Source organism: Ipomoea nil, unplaced genomic scaffold (assembly GCF_001879475.1).
Source record: "Ipomoea nil cultivar Tokyo-kokei standard unplaced genomic scaffold, Asagao_1.1 scaffold2792, whole genome shotgun sequence".
Classification (NCBI taxonomy): Eukaryota; Viridiplantae; Streptophyta; class Magnoliopsida; order Solanales; family Convolvulaceae; genus Ipomoea; species Ipomoea nil.
In genome coordinates this window covers 560,880-575,270 of record NW_017619220.1, presented here as the reverse complement: position 1 = coordinate 575,270, position 14,391 = coordinate 560,880, and the positions used below count along the sequence as shown (strand labels likewise).

General features: G+C 35.9%; 2 protein-coding genes across 2 annotated transcripts; both read left to right on the top strand.

The window, feature by feature from the left end:
- The first annotated feature begins 1,661 nt into the window (after positions 1 to 1,661).
- Positions 1,662 to 2,555, top strand: LOC109157758. The gene has a single exon (XM_019305597.1). It carries the CDS (start codon positions 1,662 to 1,664, stop codon positions 2,553 to 2,555), a length of 894 nt encoding a protein of 297 aa, XP_019161142.1.
- A 1,398-nt stretch (positions 2,556 to 3,953) lies between these two features.
- LOC109157757 lies at positions 3,954 to 4,679 on the top strand. Its single transcript, XM_019305596.1, has 2 exons — positions 3,954 to 4,451; positions 4,524 to 4,679. The coding sequence occupies exons 1-2, from the start codon at positions 3,954 to 3,956 to the stop codon at positions 4,677 to 4,679; spliced, it is 654 nt and encodes a 217-aa protein (XP_019161141.1).
- The last annotated feature ends 9,712 nt before the right edge of the window (positions 4,680 to 14,391 follow it).

The window sequence follows — 14,391 nt, the reverse complement described above, 5'->3', positions numbered from 1 at the left end:
CTCTTATTAGTATAGTAGATAGTAGATATTCCTCCCTACCAAACAATTTAATTTGAATTCCTACTTTATTCCACCTTATTCTTTTTCTACGAAATTACAAATCCTTTCCTCGCTAATTCTCTCCTCCCAAGTCCCAACCAAACGCCCTGTAAGAGAGACGAGGGACATTTAAATTATTGTAGTGATCGTATAAAAAATAGGTAACACTTGTGTGAGACCGTCATCCGTGAGATGGATCGGTCGATCGGATCAACATGTAAATGTTATATACTCAAATGTAATACTAATCAAGAATAAAACGTTAGTTACTCATAAAGGAAATTAAAATGTAATACTTTTGTGAAAAATGTAATACTTTTTATATTTTGATGTAAAGTATTATATTTTCTATCAAAAGTATTACATGCATTTTCCCTAATATGTAATGTTGTCAAGTGTTTGTTACTTATAAGGGAAAATATAATATTTTTTTTGAGAAAAAATATAATACTTTTAAATCAATATAAAAGTATTACATTTTAGTATTACGGAGTACATTTTTCCATATAAGTAATAAACACTTTATTCATAATTAGTATTACATTTGTGTGTATAAGTATTACATTTTCATCTTGACCCTACCCAATGTGATTCACGGTGAGACAGCTCCGCACAAGTTTTTGTCCAAAAGTAATCGTGCGTGTATTTCATTATAAAAGGGGGTTGTTAGTAATCTTATATTTCCTATTCATTTATTATGCTTAGCATGTATTATTATTATAGTTGAATTAGTCCTGTAACTGATAGCTACTGTATAGGGTAGTTAGATAGGACTCTAATCCCTTTAGTATCTCTGTAACTTATCTTAGTTTGAATTAATGACAATCAATTTCACTCATCTGGTATCAGTAAGCTAGGTGATCTCTCTCTCTCCTTCCCGAAACTATGTCGACAAACTCTAGCGAAAGAACGGTCACCGCCGCTACACCACCACCCCCGTCCACCCCCAACACCTTAGCCTCGGCTCACCATTTTATATCTATGAAGCTTACCACGAAAATTTCCTCTTCTGGCGCACCCAATTAGTACCCTTTTTGCGTGGACAAGGCCTCCTTGGATTTGTCACTGGCGATACGCCGTGTCCACCGGCAACCCTCGAAACGCCGGCGTCTGGTGAAGCTGCCTCCGACGCCACGACGACGACAATGGTGAATCCGGCGCATGGTGTGTGGGTGCTGTAAGATTTTCCCTTATAATATATATTGATATTATATATTAGGGCCTTAATTAAGTGGTGCAAGTTGACTAGGCTTATTAAGTGGTGTGGTTGGACTTAATAACTAGTAGTTGTTAGTCAACCAAACTCTGTGCCTAATATAATCCTGTATTGATGGGATACAGGATGGTTGTTGTTAGCACATTCAGTTACGGTACTCAGACCGCTCAGTAGATACCAATACACCATCTAGGGTTCTGAGTCAGGTCTGAGGCAAAACATGGCTGACGGTCTACCGTTAAGAGGCAACACAACAGGAACACCAACTATGGCTGGAGATCAACACGGCTACGCTTCCGCTATCATACGAGGTTAGGTTTCTCGTATACTATGGTTCATATAGTTAGACTATTGTATATCTAACAGGTGCAACAGGATCAATCGATCCTGTCACTCCTCAACTTCAATGGCCGATGAGGTCCTTTACCTCGCCGTTGGCCGCACAACGTCGCAAGAAGTCTGGATGTCCATCACAGCGGCGCTCGGTTCCTCGACTCGGGCGAGGTGTCTCAACCTCCTCGCTCAGTTCCAGTCACTCAAGCAGGGAGATAGCACCCCCGCCGAATACCTCGGCCGAGCGCAGTTATTGGTGGAGGATCTTGCGCTAGCCGGCCGGCCGGTCTCGCTTGATGAACAAAACCTCTGGGTTTTCCGTGGACTCCGGCCAGAGTTCCGGTCAATGGCATCGTCCCTCGCGGTGTCTGGCGCACCAGTTTCAATCCCTCAGCTCTCGGATTATCTCCAGGCCCAAGAATTCATCAGGGCGGATGAATTCTCCACTGCCGGAGGTCCATCAGTCGGCGGCTCACAAACGGCGATGGTGGCTGGTCGCGGCTACGCACAGAATCAGGCGGCAGGCGGAGGTCCCCGGCACGCTGGTTCTGGACAGTTGCGAGGTCGGGATGGCCGTGGACGTGGAGGGCAAGGCAGAGGCCGTGGTGGTGGTGGTCCGAGGTGCCAAATCTGCCGCTCCCATGGGCATACGGCTCTCCACTGCTTCAAGCGGTACGCCGGCGCACCACAGTCGCAGGCTCATGCGGCGGTCCCCGGCGACGATGGCACAGTGGTGGCGAACGCATGGTACCCGGACACCGGGGCGTCGTCACACGCTACGCCCGATCAGACGATGATGGCGCAATCGGATCCCTACTCCGGCGGTGATGTCCTCCGTGTGGGCAATGGATCAGGTTTGGGTATAACCAGTGTTGGCCATGCATCACTAAACTCTGCGTCTAGAACTTTAAATTTAAACAATATATTACATGTCCCCCCGTCTCTCTTTACCATTATTGTCTGTTAATCGCTTTGCAATTAACAATGATGTTTATTTTGAATTTCACCGTGATCATTTTGTTGTGAAGGACTGTCACACCAAGGCGGTGCTCCTTAGGGGTCCTACCACGGCGGGTTTGTACAAGCTACCCATATCTTGGTCACATGTTGCGTTAATAACCGCTCGTGCGCCACCTGATGTTTGGCATTGCAGGCTTGGACATCCGCATGAACGTGCGTGCCCAAATTCGTGTCTTACAAAAATGCCCGGTCACTCAATCCAAATCAAGTGTGCCGCAGTTATGTTCGTCGTGTCAACTCGGAAAATCGTCTCGTTTCCCACTAGATAGGGTTGTATTATGCTTAGCTTGTATTATTATTATTATAGTTGAATTAGTCCTGTAATTGATAGCTACTGTATAGGATAGTTAGATAGGACTCTAATCCCTTTAGTATCTCTGTAACTTATCTCAGTTTGAATTAACGACAATCAGCACTCATCGGGGCAAGCGGGAGTGAAAGATAACACACTCATCCCCAATCATCCCATTGTTGTACAGCAGATTTGAAGCAAAGGTGCAAAAAATCCATTAAGCCAAACATAATGCGTGGCGCAGCTTCACATATACTAAAGTAAAAAAACTAATGAAGAGTTTGGCGACAATTATTTCCAGCTCATTTAGCTGTCGTTTTGCCCGCCTTCATATCGGGCCGTCCACTGTCATGGAAAGAGCTTATATTTTGCAAGCTTAGCTTGTGATTGCCGGGGCAGGGGGTGAAATAGCCCACATACACTTAACTTCTTGGATCTTTTGCCAATTGTGCATTTAGATATGAGACAACCTCTCATACTTTCTACGTCCATTGCCATATATGGAGTTGTTTGGATATTTTGAACGACTATTGATGGAAAAAGTTGAGAAAATGACGACAAAATTAAAACATGCTAAATTATTTTATGATATTTATATTTGAGAAAAAAAATGTCATATAGATCGCTGAATTTATTGCTTCTGTGCAGGGACAGAGCCAGGAATTTTGTTAAAGAGGAGGGGGTGGCGAAGAAGCAAGGACAGATCCATCAATTTTTTCTTGTGAAGGCTAAACATTAAAACAAAAGAGATAATTTAAAAAAATTAATAAATTACCCAAGAAATATAGGTATAAATATTGTTGGATATGAGCGAAAAATAAACACATCAAAATTTTATTAAAAATATTCATAACAAAATATGAAACATAATTAATTTGATAAAATAATTTGAATAGAGAACACATTATAAATTACACATCTCATTTTTAATATAAAAGAACGTCATATATATATATATATACATACATACGTGTGTGTGTATTTTATTAAATTAAATATTAAAAAAACTATTACAGTTCTCATATGGTATCATCTAGCTAGGGTTTATATCCAATGGCTGACAGATCTGTCAATTCCTCTGAACGGACCGTTTTTGATACCCCTCTCTCATCAGTTACTTTAAACGTAACCACCCTCTCCACGACTCATCACTTCATCGACGTCAAATTGACTCATTGGAACTTCTTATTTTGGAGGGCTCAAGTTGTTCCTTTTCTCAACGGACATGATCTAATGGGTTTCATCGACGGAACAAATCCTTGCCCGCCGGCCACGATCTCGTCCGGTGAAGAGGGAGCTCTGCCTCTGCCGAATCCTGCTTATCATCCATGGGTTCGTCAGGATCAGGCACTTCTCTCTATGCTCATGTCATCATTGTCTGATGAAGTTATGTCCTTGGCTATCGGACATCACACCAGCCGTGCAGTGTGGACTGTTGTTACCTCCGCACTTGCCTCTTCATCTCGGTCTCGCTCGTTGAACCTTCTCGGGCAACTTCAGACGTTGCAACAAGGTGATGCTTCCGTCACTGATTATATCGGCCGGGCACAGGTTCTCATTGAGGATCTAACTCTCGCTGGCCGGCACCTTCCGCTTGAATAACAAAACCTTTACGTATTTCAGGGTTTGCGGCCTGAATTTCGGGGTCTTGTATCTTCTCTCAATGTCCGAGGAACACCGATGACCCTTCATGAACTCTCGGACCTCCTCAGTGCCGAGGAGTTCGTTGCCGACAGTGGAGGACCGTCGCAGACAACTTTTTCCGTCCAGAAATTATAAGGGAAAATATAATACTTTTGATGAAAAAATATAAAAGTATTATATTTTTCCTCAAAAGTATTATGTTTTCCCTTATAATAAGTTATAAACATTTTATTCCTAATTTAGTATTACATTTGCATATTGACCCGACCCGACCCTTCTCACGAATAAAGATCCGTGAGACGGTCTCACACAAGTGTGACCCTACATTTGCTAGTATAAGTATTACATTTATTTATATATTAATACGATCCGTCTCACGAATAAAGATTCGTAAGATGGTCTCACACAAGTGTGACCCTTTCCCTTAATATTATTATAGTTAGGGGTGAGCATCAATTGGTTTCGGTCGATTTTCGATTTTTTCTTAAAAAACTGATAACAGACCAAAAAACCAAAATAACCGATTTTTGTTTTTTGTTTACTTTAATAATCGAAAATCGAAATATTCGGATGGTTCGATTTTTTGGCTCACCCCTAATTATAGTACATCAAATGACTGTAATTCGAATTGAGGACCACAATGCTTAGGTTGTTTGTCTGCTTGAAATGGCTACATCCGATCCAACAGTTTCATATATTGCATGCAAGTACTTTAGATATGAGACAGCCTTGTCGAATATAATGCACGTACTCCATCCTTATAGAGAGAATATTGGAAACAGGCATCACCAAAGATGTTGCAGATTTTATAGGATCTGTGGATGTAATAAATGGAGTGTTTGGAATAGATGTGACAAGAGAATTTTTGGACCTTATGAAATTCAATTTAAAATATCTTGACAGCCTTATTCTGTGTAATTGGGGGAATCCCTAACCGAATTCTCCCGGAGCCCGGAGAAATATGTGCATCTAAAAGATCTTAAATACTGTATCCAATTTTGAAATTGGTTCTATACATATGATCAACTATTAGAGAAAAAGAAATGTAATAGCTAAATGATGGTGTGCAATATCGATCAGCCATAAACTTTGCGTTTGTGGATGAAATTCCCCGAGAAGCGTTACAATGGCAGTTCCTGCTCCTTGGAAGGTCCCAAATAAATGACTACTTGAATCGGGGTTTTGAATATAAAGATTCCACGGACCTGTAAAAAATGGGCCTAATCCGTTAGGGTGCGGTAATACTTCTAAGAAATTATTCCATCGAACGTACTCCCCTCTGGATGCAGGAATAGCAACATGTACTAAATGCCCTGTCAAATAATTAATTTAGTAAATACAAAATATTAAGTCTAACTTTTCATGCAATAGTAGGTGTGGTATAACTGCGCACATATTAAATGCACATACATATAAACAGATCCCATCAAACTTGTTGCACAAGATTTTTTTTTTTTATTGTTTTTTTTGGTGGTTTACAGATCATTTAATAAAAACGAGATTTTCATAATATATATTTTCAAATAGTGGCTGAGAGTTTCTCTTGTTATCTAAAAAAATTAAAAAAAAAAAAAAAACCACAATGTGCATCCAATGATATGTACCAATGCAAATATGCAATTATCATGATTGCTTTTTTACATATCATCAGATCAATCATTATTGTGTGGACCATATTTTGTATACTGTAAAATAATGTACATTCAGTACAAAAATAATGTACTTTTAGTATATTAAAAATATACCTTGTATTAAGGAGATGTACATTATTTGTGTACTGAGTGTACATTATATTGTATAATTTACATTTAGCATATTAAAAATGTACTTTTTGTTATGGTCCACACAGCACTGTGTGGACCATAATTTGCCTCATTAGATACACTTCATAATTTTACATGATGCACTTTTAGAGTATTTTTAGTGCACTTTTAAAGTTTTAGATTTTGAATTCACTTTTACATATTATCTTATGCACTATGTAATTTTGCGTAATGTATGTCTACATAGGAAAACTTGTTTTCACGGGTACTTGCATCTCTCTCTCACACACACACACACAAGCATTTTGTACACACAATACGCAAAAATTCATAATCAATATTAAAATATTGCTAAATAAAAATAAAATAATAAATTAGTTCAAATTATATTTCACAATTTCTTAAAATGATAAATTTTAATTATTATATATATTTGAATAATATAGAGAAAAGGAAATAATTTTTTTTTTTTGTTTTACTATAATTTACACAATTTTCATAAAACTTATACTTACATAAAAAAAATAAAAAAAGAAAGAAAAAGAAGCTATATATTAAGCTAAAACCACGTATATTGGTATACATAAATAATATATGTATTATATAAATATATGATTTAACATTCAAATATATTTAATTAAAATATATTAGGACTATGTGGTCCAATGGTATCCGAGTTGAACTTCCATTTGGAAGATTGTGAGTTCGAGTCTCAGTGGAGGCGTTATTAGCTCTTTGTGTTTTAGTAGGTTGAGAAAGTATATGAACAGATACTACAATGTAATAGAGCTAGTAGCATTCAAAAAAATATTTAATTAAAATATAATCTACAATTAAATTAATTGTTATATGTATGATGTAGGTGCATGCATGGTAATAATGATGGAGTTATTATTAAATAATAATAGTGTTAGAGTAATTTTGTCTAACAAAATGCATGGATAAAAATCCTATTTTGTAACATAATTCACCCCACCAAGATTCAAATACATGACCTTTCATTTAAAAAAGTCTATTCGTGCTACTAAATCACAAGGTCATTGGCAAAATATTTGTAACTTTTTTTTTTTTTAAAGGAAAATATTTGTAACTTGTTTAGTCATATATTCAGTAATGCACATGGTGTTGGAGCTAAAATAGTAATATGCTTGGAGGCTCTTATTTTTTGTTCTATGTTTTAACTATAATAAATTATATTGTTTTGGGTATGATTTGGCTAAAGCTACTTTATTCTTTTGATTTTGGTTTTATAAATATGCTCATTGTTATAAATATTTTATTAGTGGCCATTAATCTTGAGACTCTCCATTTGCCTTCTACTTAATATATTGTTTATGTTAAGCATATGAAAAGTTGTATGGATTAGTATAAATAGATGCGAAGGCTTAATGAAATTGAGAGATCTCATGTTTTGTGCTCTACATCTTGTGTCCCTCTCTTCTTCTTCTTTCTCCCTTTTTACTTCGTTACATATACACGCATATACATACATACGAACTTCTGGGCAATTACTGTGCAATCATCACGCGAGAACTAACGAGTTGATAGGCCGAATTACAACACGTTATCAGCACGAGTCTCTATTGTAATCTCCGGTGAATGGTACTATTGGTTCATTTTTCCTGTGCATTTTGTTTTTGAATCATATGTCATTGTTTATATATAAATATTATGCGTATATATGGCTATGAGTTTGGTTTGGAACCTTCAATTATTGTTTCTATGAAATGGGTGATAATTCTTCATGTTTGTTAACAACTTTTGAGTGATGAACCCCTCATCAAGACATGGTTAAGAATTTGGGTAAATACATGAATTTGTAAATACATATTATCTTTATTTATTCTCTCAATTCATGTATATGAGATAGGCTCTATATGAACCACGATGCTTTGAAATGGTAAATGCATGTGGTTAATATATGCCAAATTGTATGTATATGTATCCGTGTATGTTCTATGACTATGGATATCGAATGCATAATCGGTCCTTATTATGTTTGCATTGGATTGTTGTGTTTGACTGTTTGTATTAGAATGCTAAGAAACGGATATGCATATCTATGTAAAAGGTGTTTCTTCATCCATTGCTTGCACATGTATTCAAAATAGTGGTTTTTCCACAAGTTGTCACATTGCTTCCTAAAGTTGCATCAAATGATGATCTTGTAGATTATGCCTTTCATTGAAAATGTGAATTTATTGAGCTCGCTCATGTCGATAGCAATTATTTCACTTGGGCTTTGGATATTGAAATATATTTGGCATCTAAGAAATCGAGCCAAAATTTTGTTGCCAAGTCACAGAGAACCGATGCCCAGAAGGCACAAGCTCTCATTTTCATACGTCACTACTTGAACTACGATCTTAAAAATGAGTATTTGATTGAAAAAGTCCATATTGCGTTATGTAAGTCCCTGAAGGACCATTTTGACTAGTAGTCATCTATTGTCCTTCCTCGGACACAATTTGACTAGATTAATCTTAAGTTTTAAGATTATAAGTCAGTAACTGACTATAATTCAGCTCTGCACAAAATAGTCTCAGAAGTGAAACTCTAAACAAGAAGTTTTAGAGAAATATTTAATTGAAAAGACATTGTCAACTTTTCGTGTGAGTAATTTGTACTCCAGCAGTAGTACAAGACAACAAATTATGAGAAACATCCTAAGGTGATTTTAGCACTTCTTGTGGCTAAGAAACATAACTAGTTGTTGATGAAGAATCAAAATGCATGTTTGGTTGATTTTGCACAGGTGCCTGAAGCACATAATGTTACCTAGTTGAGTAACTTTATAAAGGGTTGCAGTCGAAATTATAACCGGTGTGGTATGAGTTTCGAGCTTAGAATAAGAAACAAAGTGATCAAGATATTCAAGGACGACCAAACTCATCGAGGCAAAATCCTAGCCAGAAGCAGGTTTGCTAACAATGTGGGTTTGAAGGGCATTGATCCCAATGTGCCGCACACCAAAGCATTTGGTCGTCGAAGAATGCGCCTCATCTTGATGATTTTAGGTAATTTGCCTGAAGCAAATACTGTGATAAATGATGATAATGAAATGATGAGGTATTGATGAAGAAATGATTAGTGTCATGATAATGTTTGAGTAATTCATGAAAATATATTCATGGACAAAAAGGTTAGCTCATGCCTGAAGCATGAAGTATCCGAGAAGTAAACTCATGCTTGAAGCATCCGAGAAGTTAGTTTATGCCTGAAGCACTCGAAAAGTTAATTCATGGCCACAATAACTTATTGCGTAACCGAGGAGTATATACACTCCAAATGTGTTTTTGAGTGCAAAGTTATTTTTGGAGGCAAATTATTATGAGTGCAAAGTGACTTTACTTTGCTGATTTTTCTTGCTAATTTTACTACTCGAATTGACTATTCAAAAAGTTTACCTCTCTAAGCTTACATCTCTAAGCTTACCTCTGTAATCTTGCTTCTCGATTTACTTCTTGAAATTTTACTTTCTGGAACTTTATTTTCCAGAGGAAGTTTACTTCTCAGATTTAATTCTCTTAGTTTGCATGCTTATTTATATATGGAAATTTTTCTCATGCATGCAGCATAACTCTCGTATGCAATTGACTGGCTGCTAATTCAAAATTGAATTATTATTTATTCCATAAATCCTATATGAATCCCGGAAGGATTGTTATTATCAACAAATTATGATAATCATCTTTTGACTAAATTTAAGATGTCAACATGACAAATCCCTCTCCGGCTATGTCTTAGTGCAATTCTGTGCTGTTTAAGGAGTGGTATACTCCTTTATAAGAATGATCTTTGACTTATGATATACATGATATGATTGATTTATATGTTATTAGTTTGGAAGATAGAAGCGAATTATATCATATCAGTTTGCCCGAAGCAAACGGGAGAATGAATTATACATATCAATTTGCCTGAAGCAAACGAATGAATAAATTATTTCATATCAGTTTGCTCGAAGCAAATGAGGGAGTGAATTATATCATGTGAATTTGCACGAAGCAATTCCCAAATCAGTGAGTGAACTAATGTAAAGTTGAGGATACGGAATTTTGGGAGATCTTGAAGATCTATTTTATTTGACAAACTTCCAACTTCCTTATGATTGTTGTGTACCCTTATAATATCATTTGATATGTATGCTTTCATATCTGATTATATATGTTACTCTTAGATGATTGCATATATGTTTTGGGTACTTCATATATTGCGATGCACTTTTAAAGGCTTTAAAGACCCACATTATTTTATAGTATAGCATGAGTTAGTGCATCGCCTTGGGCAATTATATATTTTCTTTTTGGGGACATCAGTTTTATATGTTATTGTTGTTATCACAATCTGGCCTGCTGCATATCATAAGTATTCCCCCTAACACCTAGTACGTGGTATAAAATCAAACATTTCCCATCTGCGTTTAATTCACAATGTGCAGTCTTTTTCCTATATCACCACCATAGCGTACATTGTGGGCATGTATATGTTGATTATAAACCTACGTCTGTTATTTAAATCTTTAGAGCCCATGATAAGGGATCAATATATAATTATGTACGCTGACTGCACACTTTATGAAGATCATTTCACGGCATCAGGGGGAGATAAGAGCTCAAATTTTATAGAATGCCGAGAAATTCTATGAATGATTGATCTTCAATATTTGAATCCACGTACTAGGTAGACTGAACTAGAAGTTCATAAGAAGTAAACCAGAAGATAATTAATCTGCCAATATATATACTGATAAAGAGAGTGACTAGGTCCCATGTATCTTCCCGAACTTGGACCATATGTATTTACCAATGCTCCTTGACGCCAGAAGCGTGGAGATATGTTGGTATAAAAGACAAGAATCCGCGAAAAGCTAAAGCTAGTAGAAAATTTTGTCACTCTTGAAATCGCTTAAAGAAGTATGTCCTGCAGATATTCGTCCAGAAGGCGAAAAACCCCAATAAAATTATAGGTGCACCCAAAATCATAATATTGGGGATGTGGAACGACCAGATAAAAATATCTTTGGGAAATGGCTAGAGTCTGGTTGAATTAGAAATTGCCATTATTTTATATATATGGGAGAAATTTATGAAAAATGTTATAGTTGTCGACAACAGAATTGCCTTTACAAATTGCTCTCGTTATATGAGAATCTGGATCCAGAGCTAGGCACCAGTTGTGCCTTGGCATTTTTTATGTATAAAGGAGCAATTAAGGCATATACAACTCAGCTCGCTAAAACTGTATTCTCTTTATAACATGTACACCATTTAATGTTAACCCTGAAGGTTACAAATGGGTGTTTGTACAAAAGAGAAATACAAATAATCTGGTGGTATGATATAAAGCGAGACTGGTAGCTTAAGGGTTTACGCAGAGACCCTAAATTGATTTTGATCAAATGCTCTCTCCCATAACAGATGGCATTACGTTCCGCTAATTAACATCATTGGCAGTGAATTATAAATTTATATATGCAGTTGATGAGTGTCATGACCGCAAACTTACCGGTCATTAGACGCTAATATTTATTTGTAAATCCCTGATAGATTCAACACTTTTGAAATATGGAAAGTGAAAATGGCAACGCGTATAATTAAACTACTAAAGTCTTTGTATGACTTGAATATTATTGACTGAGTGTTTTCCTCTCGAAGAAGGAATATGCAAATATGTACCATTATGTGTTCGTCAAAGAATTACTAATGGAGTTATTTGTTTATTATCTCAGTCGGTAATGATGATTTAAATTTTATTGAAACACAAAGAGAGCTTGGTGATATTAGCTCATACCGAAAGACAGAGTTTTGAAATAAAAGACTTGGAAATCCAAGTATTGTCTCGACCTGAAGATCAGGCTTCTCCTTGAAGAAGTTTTATACACCAGTTAGCCTACTTGAAAAATATCTTGAAGATGTTTTATATAGATAAATATTATTTACTTATCACACAAACGGTTGTCCAATAATCTCTTGAAGTAGATAAATGACCATTTAGACTCGAAGATTATAATGAGGATATTTAGGGACTGGAAGTCCATTACTTCATTGTTATTGGTGCACTATTATTGAACTAGAAGTTCAATAATCGCATCAGGCCTGATATTGAATTTGCAATGAAATTGCTAGCAACATTTAGTGCTTCTCCCTACAATGAAAATTGGAATGGTATTTAACATATCCTCCAACACCTTCGAGGTACAAAGATTTTGATGTTTATGTGAGAAACCAATATGTGGTTTTGATGGGCAACTTGGGCATTAGCTCTTTTATTTGATCCTTATGATGCCAAGACCAAAACTGGTTATGTTATATTTTTACCCCCAATGTCCATATGAGGACAATTAAGATTGTGTTGCACAATCAAGTAATAGGTTTGTTAAGGGGAACCTTACAAAACATGTTGCACCTAAGTCCTTCTACACACATGATCTCTAGAAGAGTTGTAAAATTCTTGTTGAGAAAGTTTGCCCCATTGAACAATCTTGCAGATATGTTCACTAAGTCTCTGCCTACATCCACTTTTGAGTAATATGTTTATAAAATTGGGATGCGTAGGCTTAGAAGATTGTTATCTTCAGGGGGAGCGTATGGTTGTATTCTTTTTCCCTTAGCTAAGTTTTTTCCACACGGTTTTCTTAAGCTAAGGTTTTTAATGAGGCAACCGTTGTTGGTGCACTTGAGTGGACAGTCCTGAAGACCCTTGAATTCTTGAAGATATGCCCGTAAGGCTTATGGTTGTACTCTTTTCCTTACCTAAGTTTTTTCCCACAGGGTTTTCTTAGGCTAAGGTTTTTAATGAGGCAACCGGTGCAACACAATGGTTTAATACACTTCGTGTACTCTTTTCCTCGTCTAGTTTTTTCTCACTGAGTTTTCTAGCGAGGTTTTTAACGAGGCATGAGTATAGTTATTTAATGGCCAAGGGGAAGTGTTATAAATATTTTATTAGTGGCCATTAATCTTGAGACTCTCCATTTGCCTTCTACTTAATATATTGTTTATGTTAAGCATATGAAAGGTTGTATGGATTAGTATAAATAGATGCGAAGGCTTAATGAAATTGAGAGATCTCATGTTTTGTGCTCTACATTTTGTGTCCCTCTCTTCTTCTTCTTTCTCCCTTTTTACTTCGTTACATATACACGCATATACATACATACGAACTTCTGGGCAATTACTGTGCAATCATCACGCGAGAACTAACAAGTTGATAGTCCGAGTCCCTCTCTTCTTCTTCTTTCTCCCTTTTTACTTCGTTACATATACACGCATATACATACATACGAACTTCTGGACAATTACTGTGCAATCATCACGCGAGAGCTAACGAGTTGATAGGTCGAATTACAACACTCATCAAATTTATGTACATAAAAAATCAAAATAAGAAAAGATGACAAATTTGACCCTAAATTATAGTGATAATTTTTTTTGTCCTTTCATTATAAGCACAACACATTTTCTGTCCTAATTATTTTTAAAGTGAATAATTTTACTAAACCCCTAACATAAAAACGTTAAATATTGACAAAGTAGTTATCACTGTATAAATTATAAAAATTGAATTGTTAATATCTCGAATTAAATCTCATTATCTGAACTGCGCATACAACGAACATAAGACTTACCGGGTGTTTGGTTACGTTAGATGTAATTACGATTCTTTCCCAATCAAATTCTTTAACATTTGAAACTACATTGTTTGGAATTCATAGCTCTTGGCAAATTGTTGTCCACCCAATGTTATGTGAACCATAACAAAAAGTACATTTTTAATATATTAAATGTACATTATTTTTGTACTGAATGTACATTATACATCATATTGTATACTCAAAACAAAAATAATGTACATCCTCTGAATACAATGTACATTATTTTTGTACTGAATGTATATTATTTTATAGTATACATAATATAGTCCACACAACTTGTGTGGATCATGGTCCACACAATAATGACAAAATTACCTTTGATTATTATTATTATTATTATTATTATTATTATTATTATTATTATTATTATACGAGGATATTTTAGTATTTACATCACTTCTTTCCCTATCAATTCCTAGTAATTATA

Excerpts from the sequence above, each read along its gene's own strand:
- LOC109157758 (XM_019305597.1), top strand. The coding sequence starts at position 1,662 with ATGGCCGATGAGGTCCTTTACCTCGCCGTTGGCCGCACAACGTCGCAA.
- LOC109157757 (XM_019305596.1), top strand. The coding sequence starts at position 3,954 with ATGGCTGACAGATCTGTCAATTCCTCTGAACGGACCGTTTTTGATACC. Across the intron at positions 4,452-4,523 it reads ATTATATCGGCCGGGCACAG|GGTTTGCGGCCTGAATTTCG; the intron begins GTTCTCATTGAG and ends TACGTATTTCAG.